At 35.9% G+C, this 12,841-nt stretch overlaps 1 protein-coding gene across 1 annotated transcript; it reads right to left on the bottom strand.

Moving 5' to 3' along the window:
- Positions 1–749: 749 nt before the first annotated feature.
- On the bottom strand, positions 750–12,836 carry LOC138314421 (uncharacterized). Its single transcript, XM_069254745.1, has 5 exons — positions 12,761–12,836; positions 10,241–10,317; positions 9,158–9,250; positions 7,197–7,310; positions 750–2,688 (listed from the first exon to the last, which is right to left on the bottom strand). Exons 2-5 carry the CDS (start codon positions 10,251–10,253, stop codon positions 2,114–2,116), a joined length of 795 nt encoding a protein of 264 aa, XP_069110846.1. The 5' UTR covers positions 10,254–10,317; positions 12,761–12,836; the 3' UTR covers positions 750–2,113.
- Between the last annotated feature and the right edge of the window lie 5 nt (positions 12,837–12,841).

The raw sequence follows: 12,841 nt of genomic DNA, 5'->3' as shown, positions 1-12,841 counted from the left end.
ATTTGACCCCCGTGACCTTGAATGAAGGTCAAGGTCATTTATTTGAACAAACTTGGTACCCCTTCATTCCAGCATGCCACAGGCCTAATATCAGGTCTCTAAGCCTCTTAGTTATTCACAAGAAGTTTTTTAAAGGATTTTAGCCTATTTGACCTTGAATGAAGGTCAAGGTCATTTATTTGAACAAACTTGGTAGCCCTTCATCCCAGCATGTCACAGGCCCAATATCAGTACCCTGGGTCTTCTGGTTCTTGAGAAGAAGTCGTTTAAAGATTTTAGCCTATTTGACCCCCGTGACCTTGAATGAAGGTCAAGGTCATTTATTTGAACAAACGTGGTAGCCCTTCATCCCAGCATGCCACAGGCCTAATATCAGGTCTTCAGGCCTCTTAGTGATTCACAAGAAGTTTTTAAAAGGATTTTAGCCTATTTGACCCCTGTGACCTTGAATAAAGGTCAAGGTCATTTATTTGGACAAACTTGGTAGCCCTTCATCCCAGCATGTCACAGGCCCAATATCAGTACCCTGGGCCTTCTGGTTCTTGAGAAGAAGTTGTTTAAAGATTTTAGCCTATTTGACCCCCGTGACTTTGCATGAAGGTCAAGGTCATTTATTTGAACAAACTTGGTAGCCCTTCATCCCAGCAAGCCACAGGCCTAATGTTAGGTCTCCAGGCCTCTTAGTTATTCACAAGAAGTTTTTTAAATGATTTTAGCCTATTTGACCCCTGTGACCTTGAATGAAAATATAGATTGTCGAATTATTTGATGTATAGTCTGTCCTATTATCAAGACATACATAAAACAAAGACAGCCACATGATATAGATTTAACAATAGAAATTACAAGAAGTAATGTGAGCTACAAATAACATAATTTTTATTTGAAATAAAGATTTTCAAATATATAGCTAACATTATACATTGCTACCAGACAATTTGCATTCATTTTTCTCTGATAATATTTTAGGAAATTCCAGTCGATTCATTTGAATTTTCATACAATCAATAGAAAGGAAATAAAACCATTACATAGATAAAGATTTTAAAGTTAAATCGCATTGCTGTCAGAAGCTTCTCTGCTTCTGGCAGTTCATACGTCTATGAGTTGAAATTTCTCCTGGAAGACTTGGATGAAGTATTGTGTAAATCCGTTCTTCTAAAGGTCTTACATAGTTGTGTACTTTTCGACATAAGTCAAAACTCTGTAACCAGTTCTTCTGAAGGTCTGTGCTAGTTGTGTACTTTTTATGTAAGCCAAACTCTGTCACCAGTTTCTCTGAAGGTCTGAGATAGTTGTGTACTTTTTATGTAAGCCAAACTCTGTCACCAGTTCCTCTGAAGGTCTGAGATAGATGTGTACTGTTCTGTGTAAGCCACAACTCTGTCACCAGTTCTTTTAAAAGTCTGATATAGTTGTGTAATGTTCTGTGTAAGCCAATCTCTGTCAACACTTCTTCTGAAGGTCAGAGATAGTTGTGTACTGTTCGATGTAAGCCAAACTCTGTCACCAGTTCTTCTAAAGGTATGAGATAGTTGTGTACTGTTCTATGTAAGCCAAACTCTGTCACCAGTTCTTCTAAAGGTATGAGATAGTTGCGTACTTTTCTATGTAAGAGAAAACTCTGTGACTAGTTCTTATAAAGGTCTGGGATAGTTGTGTACTGTTCTATGTAAGCCAAACTCTGTCACCAGTTCTTCTAAAGGTATGAGATAGTTGCGTACTTTTCTATGTAAGAGAAAAACTCTGTCACCAGTTCTTATAAAGGTCTGGGATAGTTGTGTACTGTTCTATGTAAGCCAAACTCTGTCACCAGTTCTTCTAAAGGTATGAGATAGTTGCGTACTTTTCTATGTAAGAGAAAACTCTGTGACTAGTTCTTATATAGGTCTGAGATAGTTGCGTACTTTTCTATGTAAGAGAAAACTCTGTCACCAGTTCTTATAAAGGTCTGAGATAGTTGTGTACTGTTCTATGTAAGAGAAAACTCTGTCACCAGTTCTTATAAAGGTCTGAGATAGTTGTGTACTGTTCTATGTAAGAGAAAACTCTGTCACCAGTCCTTATAAAGGTCTGAGATAGATGTGTATTGTTCTATGTAAGCCATTCTCTGTCACCAGTTCTTCTGAAGGTCTGAGATAGTTGTATACTGTTCTATGTAAACCAGTCCATCACACAGCTGGCGACGATTGGTCAGCTTCTGTTGTTGGATACACAGATCAATTGTCCGATATGATTGTTCCTGTACATCACCAGTATTGTCTGCACACACACGTTGTATATTGTTCTCATCAAGACCAAAATACCTTGCAAGCCTCTGAAAGGTCAGAGGTAACTGCTTGGAAACTTTTATTGCATCACTACCGCTTAATTTATTTTGACTATTATTTATTTCACCATCGAACCGGAAATTTTCTTGTAATGGGAAATTTCCTTCCGTCAATTCATCAGAAAGATCTACTCGATTAGACTCTTTCAAAGCATATTTGATTTCTTTCAGACGATCTTCGTTCTTTACAGTCCTCATATACCAAGCCCACAGGATATTGAAACACATTTCATGACGATTTGATTTGCATCGGTTTTTAATTTCATCAAATTTTGCAGTCTCAAGTCCGAGGTAAACAGCTACTTCAGAAATATCAGCAGAGAGTTTGGAGGCCAGGTAGTCCAAATAGAACTGCCAAGCTGCAATGACAGAAAAAATAACGTACAAAATCAATTTGTATTTTCTGAGAAAAAATATTTTGTCTAATGTTAATTTAACGGTCAACAATGCTATATACATTTATGTGTTCAAATTACAATATATTTTACACTTCTTGACATTCAAAATCAGTTTGTGTTTTCTAAGACAAAATATTTTGTCAACTGTTGATGTAATGGTTAACAATGCCTTAAACATTTATTTGTTCAAATTACAATACATTTCACCCTACTTTTGCCAATCGTCTTCTGTAGAGACAATGGTTTTTATCAGCCGTTTTAGCCGGGTAATTTTTTTATTATGAACTCCAACTTTGTAATATGACTATATAATTCAATTTTGCTTGTTACGAGCATTTTCATTGGCTTAAAAATTTACTTTATCAGCCCATAAAAGAAAAAATGGCGTCGCCGTTTATAACGTTGCTTCTGATTGGCTGAGATGACGGCGTAATGATTTCATAGACAAAAGAGTCCCATAATGAATTTTTAATATTGAAGAGATTATCTTTAGTAAATTGAATTATATAATTTGAATATATTTTTATGTGATGGAGATATAACACAAAAATCTGAGTGTACTCTCATCATAAACCGCTTCGCGGTTAATTTAGAGTACACTCAGATTTTTATGTTATATCTCCATAACATAAAAAATCTATTCAAGTTAATCCTTAAGAACACGAATGCTATTTAGTAACAATATATATATCATACTGTAGCTATGTACTGACAAAAAAAGGATGTTTGCCGAAAACTTTTGATTAACTTTATTTTGATTCCTGGAAACAGCAGGGATAGTTCCTGACCAAGACATTCTAGGTTTAGCAGCTGAAGAACCAGAAGAACAAGAGGCCCAATGGTCTTAACGGCCATCTGACAACCTTGGTACCAGTCCGTCGCATAGAAAAAATATTCAATATGGTTTTTCAAGATGATGTCAGCACACATCATCATGATGGTTCATGGATTTTGGACAGACAGACCAAATGTTTAAAAGGATTTAAAAACAACACTTCTTCGGCTGCCCTTCCTGGCAATTTATACGAATTTTCAGCAGCAGCGAAACTGAAGAAGACAGTAAAATGTGTTTTTCAAGAGAGTATCATGTTGGCATGCATCTCCATCTTGAATTTCGGATTGACCCAAAAAACTAGAATTGTAAGCCGATGGTTGTCTAATACCTCCCCCTGTTCCTCTTATCAGAGGTGTCTGACTTGTTCTTGAAACAAGAGGCCCAGAGGGCCTGTATCGCTCACCTGTTTTTTTTAAAGTAATTATCACAAAGAGTCTTACAATTAGAATAATTAGCAAAATTGACCCCACAATTTGTTTAATTTAAAGGCCCACTACCTTTCCGGAGAAAAATTTAAAGGTTTCTTAAAAACATTAATAACAAAAGAAAATATATATCGATGGCTTAAGATGAGGTTATAACACCAAACATATGCAAGATTTCCTGTCTAATGTACGATAACAGTGGAGATTCATTTCGCTGTTTTGCCGTCTGGCGCAGTGATAGTCAACTACCGCGCGGCATTTAGGACAACGGCGGGAAACATAAAACGACCCGCGTTATGAAAATTAACATTTTATTTATTCTAATTAAACAGTTCTGAAGGTGATGATACGTGTGCTAGTAAACGCATAGTTAATAACTTCTGTGACTCTACTAAATTATTGATCTCGTTTTACATTCCTATTTTAATAATTAAAAGTCGTTTCGGAAAGGTAGTGGCCCTTTAAATCCAAACCATATAACGTATATGCTATAAAAACCATATGACTATGAGTGCTATCCAATACATAGTTTCAGAGAAGAAGTAATTTATATGAAAATAGTAGCCTAACTGAATCTTTCGGCCCAGCGCCTAAAGCCCCAGGGGGTCAGCCCTATCATTTTTACAATTTTGAATCCCAACCCCATAAGGATGCTACCATTGCATTATGAGTGCTATCTCATGCTTAGTTTCAGAGAACAAGTCGTTTATATAGAAACAGCCAAATTGACCCCTTTTGACCCCGCCCCTAAGGCCCCCAGAGGGGTCAGCCCCATCATTTGTACAATTTTGAATCCTAGCCTTATAAGGATGCTACCATTGCATTATGAGTGCTATTCCATGCTAAGTTTCAGAGAGGAAGTAATTTATATGAAAATAGCCAAATTGACCTTTTTTGACCCAGCCCCTAAGGCCCCCGAGGGGGTCAGCCCCATCATCTGTACAGTTTTGAATCCCCACCCTATAAGGATGCAACCATTGCATTATCAGTGCTATCCCATGCTTAGTTTCAGAGAATAAGTTGTTTATATGGAAATAGCCAAACTGAATCCTTTTGACCCTGCCCCTCAGGCCCCCAGGGGGTCAGCCCCATCATTTGTACAATTTTGAATCCCAACCCTATAAGGATGCTACCATTGTATTATTGTATTATGGGTGCTATCCCATGCTTAGTTTCAGAGAAGTCGTTTATATAGAAGCAGCCAATTGACCCCTTTTGACTCCGCCCCTAATGCCCCCAGAGGGATCAGCCCCATCAATTTTACAATTTTGAATCCCCACCATATAAGGATGATACCATTGCATTATGGGTGCTATCCCATGATTAGTTTCAGAGAAGAAGTCGTTTAAAATGGAAATAGCCAAATTGACCCCTTTTGGCCCCGCCCCTCAGGCCCCTGGGGGGGGGGGGGGTCAGCCCCATCATTTGTACAATTTTCAGTCAGTAGCCCATAAGGATGCTACAGTCAAATTTTGTTGAAATTCGACCAGCGGTTATGGAGAAGAAGTCGATTGTTGACGAACGGACGGACAGACGCCGGACCCGGACGCCACAGCATGGCATAAGCTCACCTTGGTCCTTCGAACCAGGTGAGCTAAAAACTGCATCCATGTCAACACATGGTCCTAAACATTACTATCAAATTTCAATGAAACAATCCAGTGTCTTTGAAGGAGTTGTTCGGACAAATTTTGAAACCTATGTATAGTAATGTGGTTACTATGGCAACCAAAATTTCGACAAATGAAAACCTGCATGCACATCTACACATGGTCCAAAACAATACTGCCATGTTTCACTGAAAATGACCCTGTAGTGTAAGAGAAGTTGTCCAAACTTTGACCTGTATATTGTGACATGGTTACCATGGCAACCAAAATTTTGACAACGAAACCACCTGCTTCCACATCTACACATTGTTCAAAAACAATACTGCCAAGTTTCATTGAAAATGGCACAGTAGTGTAAGAGGAGTTGTCCAGATAAAAACAACTTGTTTATAGTGACCTCAGGTTACCATGGTAACCAAAATTTCAAAAAAGAAAAACCTGTATGAACATCTACACATGGTCCCCAACAATACTGCTAAGTTTTATTGAAATCTGTCCAGTAGTTTAGGAGAAGTTGGGGGGGATAATAACAAAACTTGGGGATCATTTTGGACAAGTCTTTTGTTTCGGCTAAATCACAATGGTAGAGTTTTATAGGACATTTAAAATGTGTTTTTAAAATGGCAGCCTTGATGGTCATCTCAGATTTCGTATTGACCCGAAAAATAGCAACACTTAGGATAATTTCAGGTAAGTTTTAGCTACAGGTAAATTGCATTGGTAGAACCTGGGATGAAGTCCAAAATGTATTTTCAAGATGGCAGCTCTTTGGGTCAAGTGATAAAACAAGAGGTCCAGAGGGCCTGCATTGCACACCTAGTTATTTTAGTGATGCTGCTATTGCTTAGTGTCAATAGAAAAAAAAAATTGAAAATAACCAAATATACCCCTTTTGGCCCCTGCCCGTCAGATCCCCTGGATGTCAACCCAACAATTAATATATTTTGAATCCCCAATCAATATATAAGGATGCTACCAAGAATGCAATATGAGTATTGAGTAGTCTCTCATGTCAAGTTTCTGAGAAGTCGTTCGTATGGAAATAGCCAAATTGACCCCTTTTGGCCCCTGCCCCTCACGCCCCATGAAGTCAACCCAACCAAATTCCTAACTTACCAATATGGATGCTACCATTGCAATTATAGGAGTGTTATTCTTTGCTCAGTTTCTGATCAGATTTCTTTAATGGAAATCTGATTTATTTTAAACAAACAAAAGCTGAAAATGATTGTTTTCATCTAAACCTGCATGAGGCATAAACACAAGAACTTTTACAGCGCATAAATTCTAAGGCATTATACATAATTTGTTTGTCCATTTGAATGGTTTTCACAGCTTGATTCATAAAACCTATACAATTTTCATTAGATTACCAAAGAAAAACCAGCATATCAAATTGTTTGCCCTGTTATGGCACATATGATATACCTTTAAAATTTTCTAGCAACAGCATCAATTAATTTGACTTGAGACTATACGTGTGATGATCAAAAGTCAAAAACAGAATGAAGTGATTACTGTAGAACTGTTTGATAAACTGAACAAAAGAGCATGCTGAGAAGGAGATGAAACAATACATCTCCTCCATTATCTCTTTACCTGCGGTGTCTTGGAGAAGGTGCCTGGGGTCTCTCCCTAGCCTCTGTCCACTAACGGCCATGCTATGAGCTGGAGGCCTTGTTGGGGCTGCTGATGGCAATTCGCCGTCAATCTCTAAAATAACCAAAATAAGAAATGTGAAATAGTCTTCATACATTGAATGGTGCCACTCCATTGCCAATTTGCCATAATTAAGTTTGAGTCCTGCTTCCTATCATACTGTGTATTTTCATATATATATATATATAACATACATTTTTATATGTATTAAAAAAATCTTCTGGGCAGAGAGAGTCAGGGAATTTGGACAACTTTAAGTTCAGATTTTGGGGTACAAATTTTGTATAAGCCATTCACATAAACTATTAGTGTAATCATATATGAATAACTTTGCTTAGAATTTGATATAAACTTCATCTTATACATAGAGATATTCCTCTTTTGCTGAAGTCATGGCAAGAATTGTCACTTCTGCTGCCATATTATTTAATATTGAATAATGTTAACAAGAAGTAAATCCAGAGAAAAACTTTTTTTTAACTTTTTTTTTCTATTGCCTCCCTTGACCCATCTCATTATTGGTTATCAACTGAGCATTAAACCCAGTCAGGAATGCAGGCTCTGTATCCTGTTACCATGCCAAAACATGTATTAATATACCATATTCGCCATAATTAATTAGCGCCCAGGGCACTTAAAAAAATGTAACAAAGGAGGGGAGGGGGGGGGGGGGGGCTTATTAGTGAACCAAGATGTAAGTTGTGGACAAAAATAATCAACCAGATTTTTCAAATCTTTCTGTACTCATGATACATAAATCTGTTACAATAAATCATGCAAATGCCTTTCAATCTTTGAGACACATTATTATGTATGTAATTCACATGTAAAAGACTTGCAAGTTTATGTAATATGGGATAAAATGCTGATGTTAGTGGCATCATGTGTTGTAAAACATTGTTAAATTCATGGGATGGCGGCATTTATAGAACTTCAACTCCTTCTCCAGAAAAGGGGAAGGATGCTTATAGGGGGAGAGGTGCTAATTATGGCGAATACGTTAATTGATCACAATTATCATTATACCTATGTTTATAACTGTGTCTGTGATTAGTTGACAGGGAAAAAACAAACATCCTATTTGCCTCGGGGGAAATAAAACATTGTGGCCATTGGCTGCCTACAAATTTTATTCATCACAAACATAAGTAAATTTGCCACCAGAATAGCGAATCACAGTATTACGTTATAATAAACAATTTTTATGCCCGGTGATTTGAAAGTGTATTTACCCTCAGACATAATGTTTCCTTCTGCAAGCAAAGGTTCATTTTTCAGGATACATCATTTAGTAGAAATGTTTCTAAGCAATTTTTTTCTTTAAAAGATATCAACATTAATTTATTGAATTTCATACCCCATTACAGATATTTTTTAACTAATCCTCAAACAATTATATCTCTAAGAAATCAAAATAAGTAAAACAGGTGAGTAATTATAACATTCAAAACTAAATTTTATTATTTTGATTTATTTGAAATCATTCTGATTTTTTTTTTGCCTGTAAAAAAGCATGTGCACTTATTAATGCTTTTCTAAATTCTAATATCTTTGTCTATATTATTTAATGGATAAATCATATTTCTTAAAATCGTAATTTGTGGGTGATTGGAACTCAAAGAAGAAAAGTATGTGTTAATTTTCATTTAACACCACATACATTTTTGAATGCAGGTCTCAACATTTTTGAATGCAGGTCTCAACATAGTGACCTCAAATTAACCAAATTAAACCCAAATATTCTCCGAAATTGATTTATAAGACTATTGGGAATTTATACATGTACATAATTTTATATGAACACATAATATAAGACTTATAGAGATCATAGAATTTGTTCCTAAGGAATAATAATAAAAACGCAAAAAATCTTAAAATGATGTTGGCTTAAAATGACTTACCAACAGTTCTGGAGCCAGCTACCTGCTTATTTTCACAAAATCTTTCTGTTCTCTTCTGTCGTATCTGTTCTTGAGTCAAACTGTAAGAGGGGCCTGAAAAGAATATAGGTATACCTCAAAGTCATGCAACCTCTGATTTATTGACTATGTAGCAAAACCCGTACCCAGGGCACTTTGAAAATCAAGAATATTAGAGAGGCACTTAATATTCAAAATGCATTTCTTGAGGACTGTACATGTAATTTAAGTTTAGTGTTTAAATTTACCAAAATTTTAATTAGGAAGCAGTATAATAATTATTACTAGTCACTAAGTTAAATTACCGTATTTGCCATAATTAATGCCCAGGGAGTTTCAAGTAATATGGGATACAATGTCAATATTAGAAGCATCACACAGTTGTAAAACATTGTTTTATCTAGTATGGGATAGGGGGGGCGTTTATATATAAAAGGGGAAATTTAACATTAAATATATGGCAATTAAAGGACAAATATTCATTTTGTTTCTTGATGGAATTTTTGTATATACTGTACATTTTGTATATTAATATATGTAACAGAGTGCAGATTTTATACATAATCATTGCCTCCACTTTGGATCAAACTCTGGACTTCTGACTTACTAACTAATCTGCATCCTCTATATTCCAGGGGTTCAGATCACTTACGATCTCTTAATCCCTGGACTATCTCATAGTAAAACTGGAGGCAACAGAATAGAACAGGTAATTTAGACATTTGATGTACATCAAAAGAGGCGTATCACGGTACACTGTGGTTGACTGTGTTGCTTTGATGTTAGGCGTCACTCTCTCTGCAGTCTTCAAAGGAAATCTTTGCTAGCCTGTGATTGGTGAAATGTTTTCCGCTGAGCTGCCTTCAATTTCAATATGAGATAGTCCTGGGGTGTAGAGATCGTAAGTGATCGGAACCCCTGGAGTATCGAGGATGATTAATCTGATGTGCGATCAATTAAGCTAAGGAAAAGTTCTCTCTAGCCAAAAGATATACTGCAGCTAGTATTTGCCAGGGTCTCCTACAACATGATGGTATGTAAGATATGCATGATTTTAAAGAATACCTGAATATGCCATGATTGCATATAGCGTTGTAGTTTCCTTGGATGAAGATATCTCTTTCTTCTTGTTTTCAGATTAACTGCAAATTAATATACAATTTAGAAAAATTGTATGAAAGATACATAAGTTATTCATAATAATGAAGACACTATACTGTAACAAATGTGCAGCCAACAAAAACCAGACACCAATATTGCATGCATGGTATATTATATTGGTTGGAATTAGCTACAAAGTAAATTAAGTAAAAAGAACTGGTAGTTATTCATTTAAATTCAATATTACACACTTTTTTATTTATTTATTTTTAAAGGCCCACTACCTTTCCGGAGCAAAATTTAAAGGTTTCTTAAACACATTAATAACAAAAGAAAATATATATCGATGGCTTAAAATGAGGTTACAACACCAAACATATGCAAGATTTCCTGTCTAATGTACGATAACAGTGGAGATTCATTTCGCTGTTTTGCCGTCTGGCGCAGTGATAGTCAACTACCGCGCGGCATTTAGGACGACGGCGGAAACATAAAACGACCCGCGTTATGAAAATTAACGTTTTATTTATTCTAATTAAACAGTTCTGAAGGTGATGATAAATGTGCTAGTAAACGTATAGTTAATAACTTCTGCGACTCTACAAAATTATTGATCTCGTTTTACATTCCTATTTTAAAAAATTAAAAGCCGTTTCGGAAAGGTAGTGGCCCTTTAACAATAATTATACACTGACATAATATTGTAGTGGGTGTCCATATTTTCCTGTGGTAAAAAAATTTTGCCATTTTTATGATAACAAGGTATCAATATATGATAACAATGATCTGAGGTGAACAGTGCATTATCAGTAAGAAATGAAATAATTTTCAAATATTCTGTAATGACTCTGGATCAGCTAGTGTTGACTGTTGAGGGTCCCAGTTTCGAATCCCACCTGGCCGCACATTTTTCCGCTCCTATACTACAAATCAAAATTAAATTTCAATCTGTATCAGCATTCACATCCTTCTTTTGGAACGTTTCATGGAAAGGTGACTAACTTTCTGTATGGGGGTTACCAATCTTCCTTGATCAAAATTGCTTAGGTAGACGACACTCTTTATTAAATCACATGAAACATGCAAACCAATCTTCCTTGAGTTCATGAGATATTAGCAAAATTATAAACATGATGAAAACAGGTCCCTGACGAATTTAGGGCACTTGACCATATATTGTCTCACTTTTTCATGTATTCTAAAGGTGCTCTCAATAGTCAGCAGTGTACAACTATCAGGAAAAATCCAGTGCAAATGCCATGGTTGATTGAGTTTTACCTAGTTTAGCCCCATAGTAAGCAATGGGGGTGATTTTGTTTGTGACTTTTAAAATTAGACGATAAAACGTGTCCCCATTTGAGTAATAATTTCTAATATAGAAAGTTGCCATGTATAAAGATTAATTAAGACGTCCCTTTTTGATAAAAAAAATGTTTAAAGGCCCATTACCTTTCCGGAGCAAAATATAAAAGTTTCTTGAAAAACATTAATAACACCAGAAAAATGCGTACCGATGACCTAAAATAAGGTTACGACACCAAACATATGCAAGATTTCCTGCCTAATATATGAAAACAGTGGAGAGTCAATTCGCTGTTTTGCCGTCTGGCGCAGTGATAGTCAACTACCGCCCGGTATTTAGGACGACGGCGGGAAACATAATACGACCCGCGTTTTGAAAATAAACATTTTATTTATTTTAATCAAACAGTTCAGAAGGTGATGATAAATGTAGGATTAACGGAAAGTTAATAATTTTTGTGACACTACAAAAATTATCGATCTTGTTTTACATTCCAATTTTAAAAATTTAAAGCCGTTTCGGAAAGGTAGTGGGCCTTTAAAACAGCTTTAACCTTAGGATACCTTAGGATGATTTCTGAACACAGGCTATGGCCTCTATATTCAGCTCATTCTTTAGCATCTTTCCCGGTGGGGGGATCGATAGTCATACAGTTTATTTTCATTTTAGCAGTAACTGCAAGACGGCAGCCTCAAAAGTTTTGATATTTGGTGAGTTAACGACTTCGTGTGGTAGATTATTCCATGGAGATACAATGCGGGAGCTAAAACAGTATTTTCCAATGTCTCTTTGAGATCTACTAAGAGACAATTTGTAGTTATGACTTCTAGTAGAACTGTGATTAAGTTGCAGGTTGAGGGTGACTGATTGATCATATTTGTTGAAAATTTTGTAAGTCTCTATCAAGTCACCCCTGGTAAGCGTTTGCATTTCACAGAATCCTGAATTTGGGTATCCAAATGATTACTCAAATGCAGGACTATTCCACATAGGGAGCACCTGTCTATTCAGATATTAACATTATCAGCTGGAAGTTGTACAAATTAACTCGTGACAATACAGTGATTTTATCGTGAATATGTTAAATAATATGTGTTCAGAAAGGTTGATATGCCAAAAATATATATAAATATATATATATATACATATATATATTAGTCTTCAGAGAGCATTTGACTTACCAGCGTACTAAAAACCAAAGGTTAAACTGATCGGTATGTAGGTGCGTCCATAAATGGCAGTCTGTCTGGAAATCCCCAAAT

Source organism: Argopecten irradians, chromosome 2 (assembly GCF_041381155.1).
Source record: "Argopecten irradians isolate NY chromosome 2, Ai_NY, whole genome shotgun sequence".
NCBI lineage: Eukaryota > Metazoa > Mollusca > Bivalvia > Pectinida > Pectinidae > Argopecten > Argopecten irradians.
This window is presented reverse-complemented; position numbering and strand designations above follow the sequence as displayed.